At 39.7% G+C, this 27,912-nt stretch overlaps 1 protein-coding gene across 2 annotated transcripts in view; it reads right to left on the bottom strand.

Annotated features, from left to right (window-relative positions):
* Positions 1 to 803: 803 nt before the first annotated feature.
* Positions 804 to 27,912, bottom strand: part of LOC130918727 (PH domain leucine-rich repeat-containing protein phosphatase 1-like) — a 44,940-nt gene continuing 17,831 nt past the window's right edge. For both annotated transcript variants that reach the window (XM_057840695.1, XM_057840696.1), the window contains 10 exons: positions 25,528 to 25,588; positions 25,337 to 25,432; positions 16,077 to 16,232; positions 15,798 to 15,998; positions 14,447 to 14,609; positions 8,009 to 8,139; positions 7,769 to 7,885; positions 7,459 to 7,653; positions 6,604 to 6,841; positions 804 to 3,090 (listed from right to left, as the gene is read on the bottom strand). In XM_057840695.1, coding sequence (XP_057696678.1) covers positions 1,963 to 3,090; positions 6,604 to 6,841; positions 7,459 to 7,653; positions 7,769 to 7,885; positions 8,009 to 8,139; positions 14,447 to 14,609; positions 15,798 to 15,998; positions 16,077 to 16,232; positions 25,337 to 25,432; positions 25,528 to 25,588 — 2,486 coding nt within the window. In that variant the 3' untranslated portion in view covers positions 804 to 1,962. The remainder of the gene's footprint in view (positions 3,091 to 6,603; positions 6,842 to 7,458; positions 7,654 to 7,768; positions 7,886 to 8,008; positions 8,140 to 14,446; positions 14,610 to 15,797; positions 15,999 to 16,076; positions 16,233 to 25,336; positions 25,433 to 25,527; positions 25,589 to 27,912) is intronic.

Below are 27,912 nucleotides of genomic sequence, written 5' to 3'. Positions count from 1 at the left end.
CAGAGGAAGTGATTCTTCAAATTGTAAATGCAACCATTTCACAATGCAAACTTACTGTCTTTGCAGAACAAATCGAAGGAACGTGTTTATACGTTGCAAGTGTTGTGTATTGTAAGAGCCGTTCCCCAGTTATTCAGAATGCAAAACATGCCTGCAAATTTTGTCTTCAGGCTGTATTTATAGTATACCTTACGATACGATTTGCGATACAAAGCTCACGATAACGATGATCTGACGATATGGCGATACAACAATTATCGATACATTGTTCAGGAAATAATTCTAGGATATTGTACAAACAACTAATAAACAAATACAAGCTTCTGCTGTGAATTGGAATAAGTTTATCACTAGTAGACCTCCAATCCATTTGAACTGGGAGGGTGGCAGCGAATGAACATTCGTTCATTCGCTGCCATCCCTCCCAGTTCATACGGATTGCACGTCTATGGCTGTCAGTGGCAGCCAACGCCAGGCAATGACTTGCAACTTTGGGCCATTTAAGGTCATTTACCTGTTGATTTTCAGTTACTGTACTTCCTGTTGATTTTGGGGTATTTTATGGGTCACTTCCCGTTCTGTAAGTCAAACATAAAACACATGCTACTGCCACCCTCCCAGTTCGGATTGGACGTCTGTGATAAACTCATTTCAATTCACAGCAGAAGCTTGTTTTTCTGTCTAGCAGTTTTTTGTAGAAAACCGTAGAATGATTTCCTTAGCAATGTATCGATAATCGTATCGTATTGTTGTATTTTATGGGTCACTTCCTGTTCTGTAACTCAAACAGGAAGTGACCCATAAAATACCCAAATGAATAGGCAGTGACTCAAACTCAACAGGAAATGACCCGTAATTGCCCTAAAATGAACAGCAAGTCACCTGTAAATGCCCTAAAATCGGACAGAATGACTGAATTCTCTGGTTTCGAATGAACAAACGTTCCCAGTCTAAACGGAATGGGGCGTCGAGCACTGTCAATGCAGCCTTAGAGTTAACTGAGACACTATTGTGATGGAAGATTCTTGTAGCAACTTGTTGATTGCTTTTTTAAAAAAAATTTAAGACATTGACACCTTTTTAAAACGATATCTCGATTCTTGGCAGGAGCAGATCGATAACCTTTTGGGAAACAAAGTAGCACGATATATTACCATTTCGATATTTTGTCACACCTAGTACTGGTACTGTACTTTGTTTACATTTTGATCATGCCTATGCTAACGTCAGCATTTAGTTAAAAGCACATTTTATTATAGTGGTTTGCTGCTTGAACCAATAGGGAATCAGTTTTCACGGATGTAAGCTTTGACACCTTTGATTGATCATGAATATTAAAAACAAAACTTATCTGAAAACTTAAATTTATTTAGCAAAAGTAACTTTCTTGTGCAGTTGAAATGCATAACAGTTCATATCACATTCAAAGGGCTGGTTAGAACAGTACGGACCCTCGCGTTCAACACTCACCACTGCAGCACACATCAGAGAACACAAACATGGAAGAACAGCCTCTTGAAATATTTTTTCTCTCAGAGAACATTAGCACACATCGGTGGCTAGGTCACTTAAAGTATTAAACTCCTAGGAGTTAGTTAACATTTGACTAACTCTGACAACGGAAAGATCAAAAGCCATGAAGTTTGAGCATCTCCAAAAGAACACTGTGGTTCTTATGGTGCCCTAACAAAAGATTCAAAAAAGTTAAATCCAAATTGTACTTCCAAAACAATTCTTCAACAGTGCTTTTTTAAATTAACGAATGTGCCAGATGTGTTATATGAAAACGGCACTGCATTTTGTTGGGCACAAAGTTAACAGTAGAAAAGAGTAAATATATATATTTGAAACAGTCTCTGGTCCATACAAATCTGAATCCTTTGAGGAAGCAGTGCAAAAGAATGCTGTAACAACAATATTAGATGAGAAAGTGACACCCTGTGGTAGAATAAAGGAAAAAGATTAGAGTGGTGTGATGAAATAGTCTGCGGGCTTTTGGTAGTTGGGCGCTTGCTGGTTCTGAGTCTCCATTTGCTGCTGTTGGATGATCTGCCGCACTTCATCCTCCAACTCCGGTGGAATGATCAGCTGGTCGTCTGGGTCTGGCTGAGCAGGAGCATTGAAGTAGCCCCCTTGCTTCTTGACTGGGGCATCTGCAGCCTCTTCGATGAGGTCCTGGTTCCTGCCTTGGCACGCGACAGAACCGTTGGCTCTAGCTCTACGGCTCAGAGAGTTCCATCGGGTATCCCCGCCGAGGGAGGGGGATGATGGTGTGATGGGAGGAGGGGCGTTCGAGTTGGGGGTAGGCAAAGGGTCAAGATTGGCAATGATGGAATGAGGAACATTCGTACCGGAGTGTGAATGACAGACCGTTTGCGGCGCCGTGCCATGTCGGCTGTGGACGTCAGCCTCAACCTCCACGCGACTGCCGTTCGAGAACACCCCCGGAATTGGCTCCTCGTCCTCGCTGTCGAGCCCGTTGTCGGACAGCGCTCCGGAGAACTGCCTCCTGAAGCTTCCGCGAGCAATCCGGCGTACGCCGGTTCGCCCCGCCGCGTTGGTCTGGATGGGCGAGGGCTCAGTTTGGGGCGGCGGATCTTCCGAGGATGCCGTCGAGCCCACCTCGCTGCTCATTTCCGATGCGCTGAACTCACTGCTCAGCTCGCTGACTGTTCCCGACGAGGCAGGCGGCAATGACATGTCGCCGCCTCCCATGTAAGGGTGAGCTAGGGTGTGCGCCCCCAAACCCGGACTAGGAGGTGGTGGTGGCAGCAGCTCGCAAAAGCAGCAGCAGTCTTCAGTGATACTGAGCTGGACAACGACAGCGCTCAGGCTGTCAGAGCAGCCGTAGCTCTGAGCCAGAGTTACGAGCTTCTTGGCGGCGGCCAGCGTGTCGGGAACATTCCTGATTGCTTCCACCGCTTCTCCCGGAGATAACATCTCCCACAAGCCTGGGCTGCCTAGGAGAAAGAACTCATCCTGTGGGGTGAGCGTCACCGTGGAGATGTGTGGCCGGGGGGTAACGGACGGGCACAGGAAGGAATATCCCATAATTCTGGTGGTGTCAGTTACACCGCTGACTTTATTGTCCTAACGAAAGAGGAGGCCTCAAGTTAGTTCAACTAATGAAATCCAGGTTTAGATAGTTTATATTATGCATGTATTATATGGAGATTCACATTATTCAAGTTGAAATGCTCATGTACAAATGTAAATACTTGATATAATTGGACAGAACCTCTTAATATCAGCCCTTAAATTTTGTACTGGAGAAAAATATCGCATTATTGACATTTTCTCTCACCCAAAATGGAAAGCATTACAGCGTGAACTAAGCCTGTCGCGATATGCATTAAGTCAATTTATCACACGGTAAATAAAAACGAGGTCGATAATTTTCCCGGCTGCGATTTATCGCCGGGTGCGTGCATACATTTGTGTGTGAGTGTGTGTGCGTGTGCTGCGTGCACTCGGCACACGTGCGTGTTGGTTGCACAAGAGAATCCAGTTCCTTTCACAGATGTTAATTGGTCATCAATACACCGGAGAATAGACATACAAAATAAGTAAACACATCTACATTAAACATTGTAAAATGTTAGCATTGCTACAATGAGACTAATTTAAAAAAGACAATGTACTAACCACTTTAAGCCTGCTATAAAACATTGGCAGTCTTCTCTAAAACACAAACTTGTGGTTAAGAGGTGACACTTTAAACATGAAAACTTGCTGGTTTACAGCATTTGCAAACGAACGAAGAAAAGAAAAAAATCTATTACTGAAACCACAAGCATGATGAAAATTAAAGACAAGTAGGGATGGAAATCGGGAACCGGTTCCCATAGAGAACCGGTTCCGTGCATTTCAATTCCATGGAATCATTTAGCAGTTTCGCTAACAATTCTCTTATAGATTCCAACAAACTTTACATCACAAATTTTATGCATTTTGCACATGCCCGATTCAATACTACGCAGTTATTCAAAGAATGCCCACTCACCTAGTATGATCTGGAGAGCCTTCGCTGAGTGAGTTAGTATTGATTTTCACAGGCCAGTTCATTATTCATGAGACTACTTAAAGAAATGGTGATTTTTTCAAAAGTCTATTAATGGGTCTATCGTATGACCTCGTCGAATACTCTATTAGAAAAATATAACATATATGCATCCAAAATAATTCTAAACAAGTTTATTAGCAATTTTAATACTCATTTCGGTTGGTAGTCCACCAATCAGTGTTTTTTTTTTTCGGAAAATTTTTAATTTGGTGGGTCGTAGGGCAATTCTGACAACTGATTTCACACAAAACTATATACCTCTGCATCCGATGGTGGTATTTTTGTGTTGCTACGACTAATGGAAGTGGATGTTCCAAATGACTTCCGGAATTGCACCTGACGACTACAGCCAATCAGCATATTTCTCCTGTAATTCGAGATTGGGACCAATAGGACCATCCTAACCACTTTTATTCTACTCAGTATCAAAAGGCCTTTCCACAGAGTAGCCCAACTATGTCTAGGACGTTAACAAATCTAAGTTAATGGAGGATTGTGCTAAAATTCCTCTTATATTGTATGGCATCCAACCGTCCTTATGTAATTACACCAACCTAATTATAAACTCGTTATTATTTGGGACAACAAAAGAGATACTCTGCCCCTGCTGTCTGGACTAGCTGAACACTTTCTGTGTTTGGAGGCCCATCTGAGAGGGTGTTCTCCATTGCTGGAGACACCTAAGTCCAGAAAGATCACGTATCCTACCTGAAAAAGCAGAAATGCTTATTTTTCTGCAAAAGAATTGTTCATATTGCACATTTGCACTACGCAATGTTCTGTTGTATTTGACAGTATTTATCTTTTTTATTTTTATTTATTTTTATTTTTTATATTATTTTTATTTCTTTTTTTATTATTATTTTTGAGTGCTATCAAGTCATATATCCTTTTAAAAAGGAGTATTTTTATCTGTATTAGAAAAATGCTCTTGTCTATTTGCCACAGTTACATATTGCCACAGTTAACATCGATGCTCTTTTGACCTCGTTGTGAGATTGTAAGGTTGTGACTTCCGATTAAACAAACTAGATGCCAATCAAAATGTTTGTTCTTCTTTTTCCCCCAAATTAGAATTGATAAGAGAATCGATAAAGAATCGAAACGTTAAGCAATATCGATAATGGAATTGGAATCGTAAAAATCCTATCAATTCCCATCCCTAAAGACAAGTGCACTTTTTTAAACTGAGTGTAAAGCTTACTGTTAGCAGCTTAGCGAACGTACTTCTGGTGAACATTTAAAAAATAATAGCACGTCATGTTCAACATCTAAATGAAGATGTTTGGAGTTTATCTCAAATACTTAACATTCTACACTAAAAATAGTTTTAAAATGACACACCCATTATGAAAAATCTGCTTTGGCAATGAATAATTTGGCTTCAAATTAGCTGACATGCACTCTTTGCAGGACAAGATGACGGTGACTGATGACTTTTGATGGGCTTCTAATCTGGAAAGACAAATGGCTTTGGGCTTTTTGGCTATTTCATATTCTGCACTTAGCTAGTTTTCAAATTACTCTTTATGCATTGTTTTTTTTTTTTTTTTTAAATATACAGTGGTACCTCTACATACGAAGTTAATTCATTCCAGGACCTTGTTTGTAAGTCAAAATGGTCGCAGGGCTAGCAGGATTTCCCCATAAGAATACATTATAATTCCATTAATCCGTTCTACAGCCCGAAAATCTAAACTAAATCCTTAATAAATACTGCTGGTACTATTGCAAAGAGCATTTACACAGAGCAAAACAAATAAATTTATAAATAAAAATCAGAATAATAATATAATAATAGTAATAATGATAGCAATACCTGTAATAATGTAACAAATCTGGTTCTAATTCGGTGGATGTGTTCTACAATCGACTGTGTGTCCGATCTTGCGGGGGAAAAAACGGCGTATTTCGAGCATGTCGTCGGATGTATAAACAAATGGCGAGTCAAATTTTACATTGGACGTAGAAAAGATTGCGTGTCGAAACGGTCGTATGTCGAGGTACTACTGTAGTTTGTCTTATTTAAGAATAACAATGTATTGCATTTGAATGGGTGATTTATCAGGATGTACTGTCACTACATTATTGGTTAAATTAGTTAAATAAATTGGCAACAATATCGCATATCGGCAATAATTTCTGAGACAATAAATCGCCTACTAAAAGTTGTTATCAGGCATAGCATGAACAGAAAATAATAATTCAATAAAAAAAATCACACCTTATTTCATCTTGGCTTTGTAATGCACTGACATCACCAAAAACAAAAACAAAAAAACAAAAAAGTTGCACAATCGGTATGAAAATCACCGCAAACAACTGTTTCAGAGCCAATGACGATGACATCCAAATCATGTGGCTCTTTTCATCCTTCTGCTTTGACTTTAACTGACTTTCTTACTAGTAGATGTCAAATCCATTCCTCGTCAGCGGCAGCTAATGGAGATGCAAAAGACCCCAAAACGTATATATAACTTTAAAAAGAAAAAGAAAAAAACTGTATGACAACCAGTAACACTTGTAACATGGTTCATTACCTCTGTGATAATGGCATTATGTTGTCGGACCCTCTGGCACTCCAGCTCTTCTTTGACGGTGTGGACCGCGGAGAGTTGCATAGCTTTACCATCTCGGCACAAAACGGCTTGGCATCTGCCCACATTGGCAGCCTTAAGGGTGAAGCAGCCACCATGTTCACCAGGAGGCACAGGGTCATGTCTAATGTGACATAACGCTGCCGATCCACCCATCCGCTGTCCTGCAGTGCCTAGTTTCCTAAGGGAGGTCAGCACAGAAATTAGGACGTCAATTTTTTCCCCGGTTAATTTTTATTTGAATTAGGGATGTCCTTATCTGATGATGTGATCGGAAATCGGTCGCGCTATTATTCTTGTTAAAAACTAATTCACATTACAAAGACAGCACGGTGTAATTGTGGTTAACACGTCCTCCTCACAGTTGTGGGATCGTGGGTTCTCCGGCTTTCCTGTGTGGAGTTTGCGTTTGTTGCTGTGCCTGCGTGGATTGTTTTTCTCTGGGTTCCTGTCACATTGGTTCGTGAGAATCAGTGGTTCAGAAGATGAATGATTTGAATGTTATGGATAATGATTAAAAGTATGGCGTTAAAGTTGATACAATGAAAAATGTGCGTGTGCCTACATTTTGTTCTGGTGCACCTTAAGATAACAGTTGGTTGTTGCACCAGTGCAACAAATTCAAAAATAAGTGTGGCAATAAAAATCGCACAAACGAAGAAAAAATAAATTTTTCGGTATCAGATCGGGACTCTGTATTGGCAGATTCTCGACATCAGGTCACTCTGACTCGGGTGAAAAAATATGGGATTGGGACATCCCTAATTTGAATTGCTTTTGATTCAGTCAGTTGTCTACCGTTGCATGGTGAGGAAAGTGTTAGTCATGTAGTCTCCTTGTCTCGGGGTCTTTTGGAGCTCCTCTGCTAAAACATCTCCCATGGTGCACTGCAGCAGGTAGGGCACCTCAACATTTCTGTCACCATCAAAAACCCCATACAGTGCTTCACGGACTCCGCAGAATGTGTCCTGGGCAAGAGCCGCCACACATAAACTAAGAGGGGGGAAAAAAATTTAATTGATGTCGAAATGCTTCAGTGCTTTACATACAATATTTCCAGCAAATGTGTAAATCTTAAGACTGGTCATCCAGTAGGTAAATAGCTTACTTGTTTTTGACTCCAGAGGCCTCTGTGTATCCGTGGCTCCAGACTGCAGGGGATCCATGACACTCACTTGCGCTGGGAGCAGAGGGGGAAGGATCCACCCTCAAACACCGAATATTACTGCAGAGAAAATAAGAACATGAGCGCCAACCAAGAGTGATTTCATGAGTTCACAGTAGACTTTGTGATAAGTGGTTAAGTATTAAGAATACTTTCTCAGTTTTTTATGTTCAATGTTCCTACTTCAGAAGTTCCAAGCTTTTGTGGTCCAGGTTGAGGCGGGGATTTCCAGTGAGATCCAGCTCCTGAAGTTTTGGGGGTAGTGACTCTGGCAGAGTAATCTCACACAGCTCATTGCAGCTCAGGTCGACACACTGACAAGGAGACCACAGATGTTGTTGGACATAGTGGACGTTTTGCAAAAATCAAATAAGGTCATATACAGTTGTCCTTTATGAAGGATCAAAGCTATCAAAATTAAACTAAATAAAAGTGAAAATAAAAAGGATTATAAATACATAAATAAGATTCAAAGATTAAAAATATAGAAATAAATCAATCATAGTAAAAATAAAAAATACAAAAGTAAGATTTAACAATTAAAAATACAAAAATAAATGTGGCTATACAGAAATATAAATACAATTAAATATCAATGAATGAATAAAAGTGCTTTGCTCTCTTATTTATTTCATTGTCAGCGTGAACATGCAGAAGGAAATGTTATTCAAATGAGCGGGTGGTCCTATCTGTGCCTTGGGTTGAACTCTTCGCCTACTGGTTGGTTATGCAGATGCTTAGGGCGAGCGCAACGCAGACATGGACGCTGCTGGCTTATGGATTCCAAATGCTAAATGACGAAAAAAAGCCAAATTGCTCTTTCCGGATGTTCTTTAATTCTGTTAAGTGAGCAGTAGATGCCGACAATTTAGGAGCAAAAAGAACGCGATAATCAACTAAGCTAAATACATTTAATCATGAATGAACAATTAATAGGAGGTCTGCTTTGACCTCTGTTCACTCGTGCACCATGATGCCTTCAAGAAGATTCGTCCAGACATTCCAAATCCTACATTTTTTAAAAATTATTCCATATGCAAACAGGCAGGCTGATGCCAGTCCACAGGTTAACCCAGTAAGATCACCCCTGTGGCTCACACCAAAGTGGAAATTCCCGACGTAGATGCACCAGGACAATACCTTTATCTGCCAACAATGGGCTTGCTAAAGGAAAGAACACGAGAGCTCTCATTCATATCTTATCCAATACAAATACAAAGCAATATACAGTAAATGGGTCAGACGTACTTTTAAAACCGTCAGGCCCAAAAAGATGCTCCAACCACCTGCCCAGAGGGGCCAATTAAAATCATGCGTCTATTAAAAAAAAAAAAAAAAAAAACTTATTTCATATTCATTCCCAGCGGTTCCGTGTTTTGATGACGTTACGGTAGCCCGATCAAAGACAACCTTACAGCCTGTACAGACAGCAGTTACTCTTCATGGGGCGTAAACACACGTCGTTCGTTCGTTCGCTCGCTTGCTCCCACGTGAACGCACGCAACCTGATTACTGCCAGTATCTCAGTACCACAAGACGACATGTTTCTGAAACCCCCAGCACCCAGCCAAGCACTAGTGGAAAAAAGACAACTCAAGAAAATCACCGCAGGAGTTTAGGTAAAGTGAAATCCAACATGAAAAGGGAGAGAAAGATTTAGCCCCAGTGGCGAGACCTTTGGAATTGGCTCGGGCAGATGAAACAAAAAAACAGGTTTACTATGAGGTGTGCAGATCAATGCCCGCTTATGCAGACAAATAGGTTAGAGAAAAGTTAACGAGTATGAAACCTATGATATGAACATAACATCGGATAATTTATCCGTGTGACTAAAGAGAAAATAATATCGTCATAACGATGGTCTAGCTTGAAAATATTTAGCTATAATTGTATTAGTCATCTCTTTGACTTGTAAATGGTTGTGAATACAACCGAGCCGAGAGAAACTTCCAGAGGGCGGTAAAGGGAAGACAGGAAAGCGTCGCCCAAGCATGGGGCTCTCCCGTGGGTGCGTCTCACCCTGTAGCTCCCAAGAAAAATTATTTTTTTGAGTGCTTTTATTTCCCAGAAGTATTGAAATATTTGTAAGTGGTCAGTGGAGTCGATTTGGGTTTAGTAATGTTTCTGGTTGGGTTATTCGTTGTCCGGGATGGTGCACCCCTTTAAGTTGAAAACGGGTAAATGCTGACGGCATACGCTAGTCTGTTACACACGACGTTACACAAAGATAATAAACATTATTTTAACATAAGAACTCCCTGGTCATGTGACCAAAGGACTCAAAACCTGCCAGCCAGCTTTGCTACTCCTATTGTTTGTACATTATACACCTGTTTGGGGAAATGATCTGTTGTATATTCAACTTAAACCGAAATTCATTGCACACTGTAGGCTATATCAGTTTTGAAATGATATTTTTCTTAATATCTTGGGATTACTATTATACATTTGCACTAGAATCATGTTTTTGCATCATTTTGCTGCACTTTTCATTACACCTACCTCATAAAAAATTAAATTGTATTCAACACTCACTCTACACTTAAGCAAATTGTTCTTTTTTTGTGGTTAATTTCCCTTATTGTCTACCCCTGCGGTTACAGACACTTAGTGAATAACACAAAAAATATGGAAATGAATATACAAAGTAAAATGAAAACTATGTTAAATAACGTGTGAATAAATTATTATATCAACACGGCTAACGCTAATCATAATCAGCTGGCATTAGCTGGGATGACTAGCTCATTATCCATTCTGAACTTTGTTTTACTTGGTTGTGTGTAGGCAGGTGTTACCTAGTCAATCGCTGCGCTTGTATGTCGATTGACCAATAGATGAATAGTTCAACAAACCTGCATGTTCATGCTGACAATGAAAAAAAAATGAGAGCAAAGCACTTTTATTCATTAATATTGAATTCAATTTATATCTTATTTACGTACCATATTTTCCACAGTAAAAGGCGCACCTTTATATAGATCAATATTGGCTAATCATGGCATGACATTCCCTTTAGCGCAGCTCCACCTAGTGGACTCATAACGCAACCCCAACCACTACTACTACTGACACTTAACTCATTCACTCCCAGCCATTTTTACCAGAGGAAGTCCCTTCGCTCCCGGCCATTTTTCTGGATTTTGACTGATTTTGCAAGGCCCACAGAAAATTCTGCTCTATTGCTATATAAACATGGAACCCACCAAAAGAAAGATTAGACTCTCTTCTTTCAGCAGAAAAAAAGTAAGTTAATATCTTTTTCCATTCTTTATAATCAGAATTAGACAATAGCTTAGTTTGAGCAATTTTCCAATTTCTGATGAAAAAACGGAGAAATTGAGCTTTTTGTAAATGCATACATTTCAAACATAAATGATTTTAAAAAAGCTATTTTTTGCATTAGTTACATCCCAAACATCTGAATAATGTTTTGTCGCCGAGATGACGCCGTTGTCGCCACGTCAGCCATGTAAACGTTTTCCTCATCCTTGTCTGTCTCACAAAGATGGATTATTTTTGAGTCTCTGCGGGGTCTGCTTGGCGAGCCGCTGCACTGGGGGTTCCAATCGTTTTGCTCGGTCGTCCAACGCCTGGACTCCCAGGCGTCCTCTTGGTTGTTTTGTTCGGTTGGAGCGCCGCCTGGCATCATGCCGCCAGCACTCTGACCGTGCTGCCCGGCCGTTCATTGCTGTTGAATCGGGTTGCGGGTCTTATAAAATGCGCTACTGCCCTCCAGTGGCCAGTTTTATTGCTTTAAAATGGATTTGGAGAATTGCTTTTTGTTTCTCAGATAGATCGCAAGCTATAGATGCTATAGACCCTACTCACGTGACGTCACAGCCACGCCCCCGCGCCATGTTGTCCGTATACTCGTCATGTTAATGCATTAGCGCTTCGTAAATTCCTCCTATTATGGCGTGTTTTTCTGCTCGTTCACATTAATAATCAAAATTGTGAAGTCGTGTGTGGCGGTCGGTTGCAAAAACAGAGAAGATAGACGGAGAGACTTGAAGTTTTACCGTATTCCGAGAGACCCGGAGAGGAGACTGAGATTGACTGCTGCAATTCGACAAGAAAACTGGGCTCCAAACGACTACCACAGATTATGTAGTAGTCATTTTATATCTGGTAAAATGCATTTAATATATATTTAGAGGGTTTTGGGCTGACAACCACAATTAAGATAATTGCTAGGCTAATCGCCGACAACATACACTCAGACGTTGTGAATGAACTACCTGAAAATATATAATTATAAGGGGATAATCAGACAGTTGTCATACAATTAATTTACAATTTCACTATTGAGGTCAAAAGCCCAAAAAAAAAAAATTCAACTAGGGACAATCTGGAGTAGTGCTATCGCACTTCGTATTTATTACGTATTATATATGTATGTAGTGAGAGTGCTATCGCTAAACCATATAAACATTAAAAGCCCTAGCTCCATTGACAAATGACATGAAATACATTAGACTTGACAGTGGATGTTAGCAAGAACAAAAGATTTTGAATTGAAAATTTCGTAACTCACCCGAGCACACGATAGATTCCTGCCGAATTTTCGTGGACGAGGACCTGTTTCACCCAACCAGCAATGAAGTATTTATAAGCCTCCAAGCTCTTAAAGTTTTTCAAACTTTCGTGAGAATAGGCTGATTTTGTGTGGACAAGATAGTTGTAAATATCAGGATAGCAGATGTCAGGCGAAGACAGCGGGTCGAAAAACATCGATTTAGGCATCAAATACGGATCTGGCGAATGGATAAACTGAAGCTTTTCCACGTAACGCCTTTTATGCAACGCATCCAATGAGTTTACAGCGTCAGATAACACCGGTGCTTCCATGAATTGCTCTATAACTTGCACGACTAATTGAAAACAATGAGAATAGGTCTAAAAAATAGGTACAATATGGCGGCCGGATACAGCGACACGTCATTTTGTGACGTAGGTGAGTAGGGTCTATAGATGCTTCTTGTAAAAAAAAAAAAAATTTTTTTTATGCAAAAGACGTATAAATACGTTTTTTGGGACAATGAAGCATTTAAAAATAGAACGTATTTATACGTTTCTGGGAGCAAATGTGTTAATAATGCAGTGTACCCTTTATAAGAAAACAGTTTTAAAATAGGCAATTCATTGAAGGTGCGCCTTATAGTGTGGAAAATACGATATATTCATAATTAGATTTATATTAAAATATTTTTGTGTGTTTTCATTCTTTTGTATCTTAATTTTACTTTGATTTATTTTACTTTAAATTTATTTTTGGTCTCTCAATCTTATTAAATTTCGTTTTAAGTCGTTTTTATTTTCAGTTTTACTTCTAATCATTTATTTGTTATTATTATTATTATTATTATTATTTTTTTTTACATTTTGGTAGCTTTGGTTCTGCAAAGTCCTTTGCTATAACGTGGTTCTATGTGTATGAAAGTGTGGTCTTTCACTTTCACACTCATGGCAGCCCAGTGTGAAAGGGTCTCACGGAGGCACGCAATATGACAACAGTAGTGCCAAGCTGAGCACACTAGGACCAAGCACCAATGCATTTATTTATTTTTTTGCCTTCCACAAGTAAACAACAGTTGTTCACATTTTAAGGAGGAGGAGGAGATTATAACAGCTTTGAAAATAGTTCCACCAGTTTCAGCGGGAATGTGGAGAGTTTAAAGTCATTCACCAACTGCAATTCCACCAAAAGTGAATGGAGATATTCTCGAGGCTTGGCAAGAAGAACTTTGAAAGCCCATTTTTGAGAGTCCAAAGCTCATGAAAGTGAAGTGCTAGTATTAATGCTTCCTCTGCCTTGACTTGTAAGTTCCAGTATAGTTCTGCCAAATAGCATGATATCACTCCATCAGCCAAACGAACAAAAGCACACCCACATACACAATTAATGTGTTTGCGTGCAACAAACTGCACACTGCGTCCGCTTGCGTGAAAAGGACTCATTATCCACTTGAAATGTATATTTACTGCAGTCATTTGACATCCAGACACAACAACAACTGCATGGTAATATATAAAATGTCACACTTGACGTACAAACAGCCAGTAACTACTGCGAAAGAAAACCGAAAGTAAAAGTACAAACAGCCAGTAACTACTGCGAAAGAAAACCGAAAGCAAAACCGTGCCGTTCATTGCTACGGAACGCAAAATGCATTTAAAGACAGCTGGCACAATTTGACATTCAAAATCGGGCAGAATAATGTCAATTAATTAAACTAATGGGGTCTTTTCAACACTGACTACTTTGCAGATTTCACTTATTTTGGGTTAATTGAAAGAGCAACCACTGCACCGCATTTTCTGGACTGCAGGAATTTTTAGTTCATGAAACTGAAATGAAATGCAATTTCATGCTACATTCTCCTGTTATGTGCGAGAAATCTGGATTTGCGACCTTCAAAAACCAATACCCTTTGAAACAAACAAACCTGTGTTGCCTTTAAAATGGGAGAAATGCAATACATTTCTCTGAGTGTGTGTGCCACATATCCAGGTCATATGAGCTTGCTGTGCTAGTAAACTTACCAGTAATGAAATTAGCATCACCATTGCTAAAAGTAAATTGATCCCAATTGAAGAATAATTAGACAGATTGCGCACCTTGATCTCAGGCAGCTGTAGGACCTCCGGAAAGGAGTTGATGCAGTTGGAGTGCGCAGAGAGCGTTTGCAGACACCGACAGTTTAAGATGGTCGTGGGCACAGTTCTCAGTGCATTGCCACTCAAGTCTAGTTCCTCCAGATGCTCCAGTTGGGCCAGTTTACTAACCGGAGAACAAAATAAATTATAGAGAGATATTCCAAATCAATACAGTGCATGAAAAAAACTTAAAAACCAAGAAAAACCCTGAAGAAGCAGGAAGAAGAGGATTATATAATAATTGGCACCCGTAGTCAAGAAATGTTCTTTAGCTTCCAATAAATTAGCTGTTTTCTTAATAAAGGATCTAAATGGGGGGAGGAAAAGAAAAATCAAACCTAACAAATTGTAGTGTACAGTGATCCCGCGCTATTTCGCACCCTAAGTCCAGCACAGATTTTTTTTTTTCCAAAAAGAAAATAAAAAATACAGATGAGCTGTTCCGAGCCCATTGCGTAGTCTCACTCTCCCTCCCTCTCCCTGCTCTTTGTTGTTCAGGTAATCCACTGGAGAAGCTTATTTAAGTTAAGGATGATTGATAGACGCCATCTGTTTGATCTTGCCACAGACCCCTGGAAGCCTCAGCATCAAAGTGCCGCATGCGTCAATCATCGTTTAACTTGTAAAACAGTTGCTGTGGCAACTGTGTGTAAGTGAGGAGATGGGGCAGAGTTGAATGGACTCACTCAATGAAGCATTTAATAAAGACAAGCCATTTTTATACTTTATTCTTGTAAAAAAAATATTCAGTGGTACAGTAACATGTTTAAAACTTTTTTAAAACTTGTTTAAAAATTTGAAGTGCTTAAAAACCATTTGTTAAAATACACATATATACAAGGTGTTTTTTTTTAAATTATAGTCTGTGAAAAAAAAAGTGAAAAAACATGTTTTATATGTACAGTGGGGAGAACAAGTATTTGATACACTGCCAATGGGCTTTTCAATGCTAAATCTGAATAAATACATTGAACAATTTTTTTTTTTTTGCAACTTCGCGGTTTTTCACTAATGGCGGCGGGTTCTGGTCCTCATTAACTGTGAAAAACAAGGGATCACTGTACTTATAAAGTCCCATACTAATAAATAATGGTGATTATTTTCATAAAATCAATCATCCCATAATTATTGCCATCCCTAACAATTCAACAAAAATTGATGGTAGCTTTTCATTAAATGCAAAAGCTACAATCTATAATATTTTCAACTGTAGTCATCTTTTTTCTGTTTATTTTTTTTCCCTCAAATGTCAAGTTTCTTTCCTCTTTCAGGCTGATTTCTCGGGGAAACAATTTTTGGGTGCTTTTTTTACCTGGCCGTAAATGTTTGCAGCTGGTTGTAAGCGAGGTGAAGAACTCGGAGGCGCCCATGTCCAGTCAGGAGAGGGACACACTTGTCAGTCAAACTGTTGTTGGTCACATAGAGCTCTTCAAGGCTACTTAAATTGTCCTCCGATAGGCTTGCAACGGGAAGGCTCTCCAACTTGTTGGCTGATACATTAAGATACCGCAAGCTGTAAAAAATCCATGAAACATACAGTATCAATATCAGTGTAGCAGTGAGAGACGGTGAGATGAGTATTGCAATATACTTGTGGGCTTTGATGAAGAGGTCGTTTGGGAGCTCCATTAGAAAATTGTGCTGAAGGTCCAATATTTCTAGCTGTGATCTCTCCAGAGTCTCACCCAGGTGGCTCAGAGCATTCCAGCCAGCCAGCAGCTTTCTTAGGCGCTCACTTGATAGCAACCTACAATACACAAACACATAAATCTTCTGTTGTGTCAAGCTAACCAGGTTATGAAACTTTTTCAACAATTCCTTTCAGTTGTAAATTCTTTTGTGATACGATATTTTGTCCCTTAATGCTCGTATTTGAGAAAGTAACTAATTGTAGAAAAGAGCAAAACACACAGCCCTCCAGCAATGTGAAATGTAATTACAGTGGTACCTTGACATAAGATCCTTTCGACATCCGACATAAAATTTGACTCGTCATTTGTCTCAACATATGACGACATGCTCAAAATAAGACTATTTATGACAGCGTCGCAATTTCATTGTTTTCTCACAGGATTGCAGCAATGCGGATTTTCTTGTGAGAGAAATCAACATGGGTCCCAACAAGGTTAGTGTAAGTGGTGAAAAAAAAAGGAAAAAAAGTGACTCTTAGCATTGAAATTACCATTGGAAATGATAGAAAAATATGAGTGGTGTGCACGTCAGTGAACTGGCCCAACAAGACGACCAGAATATGTCTACAGTCTCGGCGGCATCCAAGATTATGACTATTCTCTCTAAACGTCGCAGCGTTATTTCGGAGGAGATTGAAACGCCTTTTGCTGATATGATTTAAGGATAAAGAGATGCCCAACCGCCATCTCCACCGATCTCCGTTCGCCTATTTAAAGGTTGTAGCGCAGAACAAGGACGGGAGTCTGAGGTGGTGTGTCAAACAAGCAGCCAAACTACGATGCTTTATTGACATTCCAGCAGCAACGTTAAACACAAATCAACCAGCACGGACACAGGCAAAAACTAACAATCTCCGGCTTTGTCCTGAACCAAACCCCCTCCCCCAGAACATCATAAATATATCTAGTTTCCGCGGGCAAATACTGTAAATACCACTACAAGGTAGACATTTGCTGGTTATCGGTTTCAAGGTATACCGTGCTACGAAAACGTCACGTTTTCAAAACCACAAAAATTTTCCGTCATACAGTCACTCCTACGGTATTAGTTAATTTTTATGTCCCCAAAATGCAGGGAGAACTCCTTGGCTTGCAGCTGCAGGGCTCACCCCTCCCCCTGCGGTTGTTGCTCAGTGTCAGCTCTGCAACGAGATGGCTGGAGGAGGTGAAACACCTGAACTTTTTTATTAAACACTGTCATGAACGTTTTCCACCACCTACGAGTTAACTTAGCGTGTTTAATGTGTCTAGTGGTGTAACATATAACGTAAGCTTGTTAACCCTTTAACACTGAACTTGTCAGCGGTGACAAAATTACACACATCATCTTTGAAGCCTCATCACGCTGTAATTACGTCACCCACATGCCGCTGGTTGGTCTCATTTGAAAGTGCGGAAGTTGAGGTCCACGCCCGTTTTTACTTGAAGTCAAACGACCATTGCCCTCATAAATAAGCATTAAAACGCTATATGGATCATGTGTTTATGTTTATATTTCCATCATTTCTTGTCCTTTTTCAAAACCGAAAGCACCACAAAAGACTACATACCCCAGGAGCCATTGTGAGGTCAAGAAGGACTGATGTGAACATTTTTTAAAAATTGTTAAGTGATGTGATGCCTCCCTAAGCATAGGAAGACAAGGTAGCGAGAAACGGCCGGTTAGCTTGAGCGGGCGACTGAAATGTGCGGAATGAATCGAAAACTAAATTTAGCGCAAGCTAAAGCATTATTTGATCAACTCAAGGAAGAGGATGAGCTGAATTTGTAGTTGTTTTCTTCGGATGAGTCGGCGTGTGAACAGTGACAGCAGCGCGTAAATGGCAGAAGAGTGGGCTGTGTGGCGTGGTGTGTGACATAGCTCTGTGTCCTGTTTAAGAGGAAACTGAGTGGCATGCATGAAAAAAATGAACTGAACTACTTTATTGTCAATATTTTTAAATGACTTATTTCCTAATGATATATTTGATTTTTTTTCTTCACTATCCATCTTTTCAATTAGTATATAGATGTGTGTGCTTGAGAAGCTTGATTGCATGTATATACATACTTTTGATAAGGTGTTCGGTACAATTCCTAACCTCACAAAGAGATATCCTCCAAAACCTTTTTGTGTTAGATGAGATATCCTCCAAACCGTTTTTGTGTTATATATATTAGTGCTGTCAAATTTATCGCGTTTACGGGCGGTAATTAATATTTTTAATTAATCACGTTAAAATATTTGACGCATTTAACGAATGCGCGGATTGACCCGCTCATGCATTGCCTCAAACAAATTACAATGACGCCATTTTTTGCACATTGAGAGCTAAGAGGCAGAGAAAGGCGAGTGGACACAGGCGTTCATTGGACCCATGGTTTATTGGCATAAGCTTCGGCAACTCCTTCATAACAAACATAAGTATCATTTAGTGAAAGCACAACAAAAATAATATTCCTATCTCTCAAAAAAAAAAAAAGATTCACAAAAAGAAAAGCACCCAATGCAAAGATCTATCTATGCAAAATACACATAAAACTTACGACTTTGGTCAAACTCTATTCAAACATTTCGTTTAGCTCAACAAATACAGTGCCCTCCATAATTATTGGCAACCCTGAAAAAGATGTGTTTTTTAGCTTCTAATATTTTTTTTTTAAATTCAAATAATATGGGATCTTAATGGGAAAAAAAAGAGAAAAATCTAACCTTCAATACAAGTGCATTCATTCAGTGGGGAAAAAATCCCACATAAAGAAAAAATTATTTGACATCAAATAATGTGTGTCACAATTATTAGCACCCCTGGTGTTAATACTTTGTACAACTCCCTTTTACCCCTTGGTTTCATCTGACCAAAGCACACGGTCCCAGCAATGTGTATTTTTGTGTGAGACCAAGATTGAGCTTTTTGGCAACAAACACTCTAAGTGGGTCTGGCGTGCCACGAAAGATGCACATGCTGAAAAGCACCTCATACCCACTGTGAAGTATGTGGGTGGGTCAGTGATGCTGTGGGACTGTTTCGCTTCCATTTGCCCTGGGAACCTTGTTAGGGTGCATGGCATCATGAATGCATTGAAATAACAGGACATTTTAAATCAAGATCTGTTGCCCTCTGCCCAAAAGCTGAAGATGGCTCGTCACTGGGTCTTTCAGCAAGACCATGACCCTAAACATATGGCCAAATCTACACAGAAATGGTTTACCAGACACAAAATCAAGCTCCTCCCATGGCCATCTCAGTCCCCAGACCATGTTTTGTTGGCAAAAGGGGGTTGTACAAAGTATTAACACCAGGGGTGCTAATAATTGCGACACACATTAATTGATGTCAAATATTATTTTCTTTATGTGGGATTTTTTCCCCACTGAATGAATGCACTTGTATTGAAGGTTGGATTTTTCTCTTTTTTCCATTAAGGTCCAATATTATTTGAATTAAAAAAAAAATATATATATATATATATATATATTAGAAGCTAAAAAACACTTCTTTTTCAGGGGTGCCAATAATTATGGAGGGCACCGTATACTTGATGGCAATATTTAGTCACAATATAGAAACTATCAGAGGTCTCGTGCATTGTGAAGCCAGCACTCAAATGACCGTGGATGGACCAGTAAACAGGAAATTACGGCATCAGTCGAGGGTTAAAAACACACTAATTGGCTAGATTTCTAAGTAATTTAAAACTCGCAATTGACACCTTGTGGTGTATTTCAATCACGACCTTACGTAGTACAGACACTGTGGAAGAATGGCAGGGAGCCTAGCCTGGTACACCAGACTCACCGCTGTTCCAGCTATTGAGTTTGGCCACCATTCAGCGGATAAAATTTCCAGGGCGCAGCAAGCAACAGCAAACAGACAGCGGAGTGGACCAATCAGCGACGGGCGGACGTGACGTTAGTAAAGCGACGAGGGACTTGCGCACGGAAGTACACATACAAGGAGAGCGGAGTTTATTCAACATGGCTAGCGCGAGACAGACTGTTGTCAATGACTTATGTCGATTTGTTTTCGGTAATTTAAAACTGATTTTACCGTGGATTGGAACATATTCTCGGCTCTCCTGTTCGCCATCTGTAATGTTGTGGAGACGACTTCCGACGCGGAAGAGTGACGTTGCTCGTTAAGAACACGTCACGCAAATAAACAAATCTGATTGGACGGTTATTTTGTTCTTGCTCCAGAGGCCGTTAATGGGCTGGGTCCCAGACTATTCTCACAGTGTTTGAAAAATACAGGGAGAACAGTCTGGCCGTGCCAGGCAACAAGGAGCCCATGTCTCATCACCGCTCGGCGACGTCAAATATGGCGAGCTACTAGTTTATTTTTCGATTGAAAATGTTACAAATTTTATTAAAACCGGAACATTAAGAGGGGTTTAAATATAAAATTACTATAACTTGTACTAACATTTATCTTTTAAGAACTACAAGTCTTTCTGTAGGTGGATCCCTTTAACAGAAAGACTGTTAATAATGTTAATGCCATCTTGTAGATTTATTGTTATAATAAACAAATACAGTACGTATGTACAGTATGTTGAATGTATATATCCGTCTTAAGTCTTAGCTTTCCATTCCAACAATAATTTACAGAAAAATATGGCATATTTTAGAGATGGTTTGAATTGCAATTAATTATGATTATTTCATTTTTAAGCTGTGATTAACTGGATTAAAATGTTTAATCGTTTGACAGCCCTAATATATATGTATTTTTTTCGCTGTATATTACCTGTTTTGACCACAGTATGTGTAAAGGCCAAAAACGCCTGTGACCATACCTGCTGTTAGTGTTGAATCGTCAAACATAAAACTAATCAGTCTAATTTTTTTCGGTCGAATGTTTATTCTAACAAGTTGAATAAATATTATCAATCTTCAAAACGGTTGGTCGAACATGTTTGGTTGTCAATGGGAAATCAATATTACAAATTTTGACAAAACATTTGGGGAATTGTTTTTTGTCTTTTTGGGTCCAAAATGTGTATTATAATTTGTCAGTGAAGAAAACAACAGTTTGGACATGGACATGAAGGTAATAGTGTCCTGAAAAAAGGGACCCAACCTGGCCGCTGTGAACATTTGTTCCTTAGAAATATAAAGGCAACATCAAAGGCTTGCAAATTCGGTCAAAATTGGCTTCGGTGTTAAAGGGTTAACGAAACAGATATCATGGCTAACTAGCATGCCAAGAAGGCTAACTTGTTTCCTCTCTAACATTATAGCCTACTTTTGTCTAAGCCTTCCGCCCTAAGCATGAGTTCATAATGACATTTTCATAGTACAGCCTGTGGTGTTTTTTCTGTCTGCTGACTGTCTGTGTTGAGTTAGGGTGTGTGTGCTTAATGTAAACATGATACGACTCATACACACTTGCTTTTTATGGAAAATAATTAAATTATTTTTGTTCTGATGATAATGTTGAGCTGTGGCAATGGGTTTCACTTAAAGGACTGCATTTATTTTAATTTTATTTAGAATATTTCAGTTATTCTTTTTTTAACATTATACTTATGTTCCAAGTACTATTTTATATATCTATATATATATATATATATATATATATATATATATATATATATATATATATATATATATATATATATATATTACACACACACTAGTCTATAACTATACCAATATGTTGTTTGAAAAATAAAAATCCTGTTCAATTGTTTTTATTTGGTTTGTTTTTTAAACCCAGAGATCTCAAATTAACACATTTTAGAGCAGTAACTGAAATATCGGGGTACCGTGAAACTGTGATGTTTTGTTTTTAGAATGTCATAACGGAACATGCCTACTACAAGGTGACGATAAAACCCCTTATTTTTATCTCCGATTTACTATTATCATTTTTCCGAATGGAATTCAGAATGTATTTGTTTTGCTATGCTATTTTGTTATTGCTATTTGTCATTGTACCTGCAGAATTTATGAAGGATTTAGAGTAGGGTTTTGGGCTATGAAACAAATTAATCCAATTATAATATATTCTTATGGGAAAATTCTTCCTAACATACGACCATTTCAACTTACAAACCAGCTCCTGGAACAAATTACATCGTTATTTAGAGGTACCGCTGTATATACCGTATTTTTCCGACTATAAGTCGCAGTGTTTTTTTCATAGTTTGGCTGGGGGTGCGACTTATGTGTGAAATTATTAACACATTATGATATCATTTCACATGTTATTTTGGTGTTTTGGAGTGACACTGATGGTTTGGTAAACTTGTTAGCATGTTCTTTATGCTATAGTCATCTAAAAACTTTATAGCTATGGCCACGATCGCGTTCTGCCTTTGGCAATGTGTGTTCAATTGTATTATTGACTTTTTTATATTGAAATGCATGCTTTTAGTTTGTGGCGCTTTCACACCCAAGTGGGGCGCACTCGCACTTGTTTACGCGAAGAAGAGCGCTCACACACCAGAAAAAGACTGACAGCTACGCAGCATCTCTGAGCAAGTAGGCGAGAGAGAGAGAAACATGGCTGCGAACCTACGTTCATTGTTCATGCTTGTAAAATATCTCTACAGAGGCAACGCCTGTGTGTATCATCTTTTCTGTTGTTGTTGTTGTGTGTTTTCCACCCGCGATCGGACACCTAGAGACAGTTGTGTGGTTGTTTGAACAATGTGCTAATGCTAGCCAACGCATGCTAACCGTTTGTATCATTGGTGTAATAGTAGCTAAATATCATTTATTTATGTTGATGCGAACCTGTTTGGTATCGAGGACGAAGTTGATTCAGCAAATTATATGGACATTCAGCATCGTCATTTGGGAGTTTAGCTCACTGTATAGCCAGGACCGAGCCGTAGCGTCCTGGAGAGGACAGTATATTCGCATTTTGTTGTTCATGCATCATGTAACATCATACTGTGCACTTATTCAGCATGTTCTTCTGTTTTTTTTTTTTTTTTTTTTTTTTTTAAATTAAATTGCCTTCCAAGATGACATATCTGTTCTATGTGATGGATTTTATCAAGTAAATTTCCCCCAAAAATCCGACTTATACTCCGGTGCGACTTACAGTGGGAAGAACAAGTATTTGATACACTCACAATGGGAAAACCCATTGGCATTGTATCAAATACTTGTTCTCCCCACTGTATATATGTTTTTTTCCTCTTCGTTGGGCATTTTATGGCTGGTGCGACATATAGTCCGAAAAATACGTTAGCACTTTTGTCTACACATTGTACCATTCCCAGAGTATTTTGCATTGACTCACATTCATCCATTCCCTCACACATTCATACAGCAATAGTGCTGCTGCCATGCAAGGGTCTGTCAACCCACTGGGAATATTTCACTACCAGTGTCAGCGCCCAAGGACACTTCGATAGTCAGCAGTCGTAGTTGGGATCAAGTGACTGACTCTTTAGGTCACTAGACAAATCACGCTACCAACTGCACCACAACCACATATGAAGACATTAGCAAATCCAGTAAATTACATAAATACAACATTGTTTATGCATACTATGCAAACTTTGATATAACTAAATATTAGAGTGAGCAAAGTTGAACATATATGTGTAAATGGTTTGTCACTTTTTTACTGGCTACCACTACCACTACTGGCTTAAAGAGTAACTGCAGCCTGTGTTACGCTCGCTCATGGCGCGCATGTTTGTACAAGCACGAACATAAAGTAACAAGCGTTTGGCCCATCAAATCAGCACTACAAATGTAAAAACAGCAAATGTGATTGTTTATTGTAAGTAGCAAGTTTTAAGCGTGTTAGTAAAGTGTTTTTGCCAAGCGGACATTAGGTGGACGCCCGGTGAATCAGCGCTGCTGTCGCGTGGACATGAACGGGCGCGTGTTTGCCCAGAGTGTGTGTCCCAAACACACTATATTGAAGGGAAGAAAAAGGGCTTTTTGGGTTTCATTCAAAATGGCAGGGCTCTGTGTACTCATTTGGGCATTGGTGAAGCATGCATGGAGTAGAGAAGTATTTCAAACTAACACTTTAAAGGGATCCACGGATAAAAAGACTTTAGTTCTTAAAAGTTAAACGTTATTATGAGTTAAATAATTTGATATTGAAAACCCTCAATGTTTTCGTTTTTATACAATTTGTAAAATTTGATTAACTAATAGGTCGCCATTCTTGTTGGCATTGCAGGGCGGTGACGTCACATGGCTACGCTGCCAGGCTTCCAGAGTATGACTCTAGCGACATAAACATGTCATCTGTTCATCCATTTCAATTTGAACCTGAGAGGAACATTAATGAGCATGACAGTGCTGTTGAAATTTCACAAAACAAGCAGAAAAAGAAAAATGAACAGGAAAGACGGAATGAGATGAGTAGGGGAAAAAAACTATGTTCTGCCAAAATGTACTACACCGGCGAAATTTCTACATGAGGCGAATTTAACACCCAAAATACTACTGTGCGCTTTCAGCTTATTTTGTTTAGATGCATATAGACAGAACATACAAAAGATGCCTTGGTTTAAATATGCTATGTGACGAATATGGTCAACAGATCAACAATCTGCTTTAAAGTTACCACTAAAAAAACGATGCTTAAACCTATGAGAGGAAAACACATGCAAAAAGTATTTTGAGGCAACGAAAAGGAATAAAAGACTAAATAAAAACACAAATATTAAGTACTCGCTCCTTTTAACCGATGAGCGCATGTGTTGGAATTATCGCCGCATAGAAGGAATTGCAGTAACCCGGTAGTATTCGTCGAGTGACAATCTATGTCATTACTCCGAGCGTCCATTGCAGGTATATAAACATGGCGCCCTCCGTAGGTCAAAACAAGTACTAATTATTATAGATTTTTTAATCAATGGCAATATTTTCTGTGTTTCTATGAACATTTTAGTAAAAGAGAACAATTGTGGCTTATTAGAGCTAACAAGTCTTTAATTCCAAGGTTCCCTTTAATGTTATGTGTCTTAATTTTAAGTATTTTTTAATGTTTTTTTTATGTATTAATTCCATTTTTGAAATCAAAAGCATAATTTTCTGATCTTTTTTTTTTTTTTTTCAGTACCGGTATGGTGGGTATCAAAATCAGTCAGAATTTTTTTTATTGTCACAAAACTCAACTCTCTCTAATAACAATAATAGATGAAGACTTTTTAAATGGTGTGTGTGTGTGTGTGTGGTTGGGTGGGTGATACTCACCGTATGGGCAGCTCAGTCACAGAATTATGATTAATGTCCAAAAGTTCCAGTCTCCTGTTTTCATACACCCAATCAGGGATGACGTCGAGCTTATTCCTTTAAGAAAATAGGAACAATCATAAATTCAGCTCAAGACAAGCACATTTTTAATGGTTCCACACTAAGATGTATTTTGTAGCGAGTCTTCATACCAGGACAAATCCAGAAAAGTCAGATTCTCTGGGACAGAGTCCACTTCCACTTCTTTTAGTTCTAAAATCATAAACACAGAATTGATTTATTTAGGTAGATGAAGATACTATCATATCTAAAAGTGAATTTTCACAAAAGACATTTATAAAATATTTACACTTTTTCCACGTTTTGCTTTGCCTTATTCTAAGGGGAAAAATATTTTTTTTAAATGCCTCATAATGACAGCGTGAATATAATGTCAGTTTGGCTTATTCATGTATTTTTGGTCTGGTTGGATGTAAAATGTCAATGCACATTCATTTTTAACTCCCTCCAGAGATGGGATTCAAGTACAAACTATGGCTGGGTCACTCAAGGACACTGACCGAGCTGTCCTGAAGTTACTCTTTTGATATGGCTGTGTTTTTAGGATTGGTGTCGTGCTGCAGGACGAAATGTCACCCTAGTATGAGATCAAGAGGACTCTGGAGCAAGTGGTCATCCAATATGTCTCTGTACATTGCAACATTGATCTTGCCCTCTATACTGGCTACTGTCACATAAGAAATCCCCAAAGCATACATCCACCACGATCACCCACAGCATAGGGATGGTATGGGCCAGATGGCAAGCTGCGCCTCGTTTCTTGGAAACATGCAATCAGGCATTTATTCCAAAGATGTACATGTTTGTCTCTTAAGATGAGAGAATTGTGCCTATGATGATCTGGTTGTCCTTCATCTGCCTTAAATATGGAGTGGCTTCCATCTGACCATTTGTATCTGAGTTCGTCTGCAAGGTTAAACTTTTTTGCTTTTTCCATTTCAGAACGCTGGTGCTCTGACGTGTTCATTTCACATTTCTTTGGCAATTATCCAAGCTCTTTCTCCCCAATCACTCAGTTTAGATGAGTGGACAGCTCTAAACAGAGTCTTCTTGTTTCTGAATTTCTTCCATTTACGGATGATGAAGGGCATTCTACCCAATCGGACCTTCAAATCCCAACAACACTATCAACTGGCTTTGTCGGCGGCCATTATCTCCTGAAGGAATGTGACCTCAAGCTCCGAACCCCTTCCCTTCATGTCCTCGCCCTCTATTCCCCACATGATAAACTTTATCCCAGAAAGAGCGCATTTTTGGGTCTTTCCAAACGGTCATTAAAACTTTTTTTTTTTGCAATACATTTTTCCAAGGGAGCAAATAATCAAGATCATTGTCAGACTTCTGCAGAGCTTGTTGATGAGCTTACAGTATGATTCGGTCATGTAAAAAGAGGGAGACATGGAAACCAGGCTGGACTGAGACTCAAGGCCCAGAGATGGCCACTCCTGATGATTTTTCAATGTCCTCAAATGAGTACGCAGGGTCTCAGAAGGATAATTATGCAAATAAACAGACTCAGATGTGCACACATACCACCTCCGATCTCTTCCACCTGCTCCACACACCACGCTGTGATGGGACATGCCAGGGGTTGCCGTGAGTGCCAAAGATGGCTGGCTGCATGACGCCCCATTTGCATCTTTTCTGTAATGGTTAACCCTCTGCCCATACCCGCTTCACTGACCTAAGTATGACTCTTGAGATTTGGTGTTGCGTTTTATCCTGTCGCTGTTACGCCTTCCCCCCCAAGTTAATTTTCCTTAGAAGGGGAATTTGCCCCCCCTTCTTCCGCATGTTTTCTATTTTCATCTATGAAATCGGGTCACCTTGATAGTGACCCGTTTGCTCTCAGCCCATGCCTTCATCTGACTCTGAACCCGACCCTGTGCCATCGATAGTTGGCGAGGAGGAGATTGAGCCGATGCCCTCAGTGGATGAGGCCATGGACTCTGACGGGTCGGTGGATTAGTAGCCCTTGGTGGGCTCAATTCTTGGGACTCCTGGGGCCGTCCCTTGAGAGGGGGATTCTGTCACGTGCACTCAGCGTGCGCTCATTAGTGATGTGTCGGTCGCGAACGAGCCGGTACAAAGAGCCGGCTTTTTGAAGTGAACGAAGAGAGCCGGCACAACACCGGCACCCTCCCTCAAGAGCCGGCTCCCTCTCACCCGCCCTCCCTCTCTCTCTCTCGCGCTCGCTTTCTCACGTGTCTGAAGCGAGGTGTGGCAGAGGCTCAGGTGAGGGAGTGCCGTGCGCAGAAAGGGAGAAAGGAAGAGAAAGGGGAGGGGCCAGGGGCTTGGTAGTACTGCACGCCACGCCACGGAGTGCACGAAATGCTGAGCACCGTCCGTCACGCAGCTGCAAGTGCACAGCCACAGACACACAGGAGGAGGAGGAAAAGACGACAGACAAACGCGGTTTGTAGGCCTTCAATATGAGCCGAAAACACAGTAACATTAGGATACATTTTAACTGGTTAAAGTCAGATGACAGTAGGGCAGAATGCCGTGTCTGCAAA

The sequence above is a fragment of the Corythoichthys intestinalis genome, chromosome 7, assembly GCF_030265065.1.
Source record: "Corythoichthys intestinalis isolate RoL2023-P3 chromosome 7, ASM3026506v1, whole genome shotgun sequence".
NCBI classification, from domain to species: domain Eukaryota; kingdom Metazoa; phylum Chordata; class Actinopteri; order Syngnathiformes; family Syngnathidae; genus Corythoichthys; species Corythoichthys intestinalis.
The sequence above is the reverse complement of the archived record's forward strand: the minus strand, read 5'-3'. Positions and strand labels throughout refer to the sequence as shown.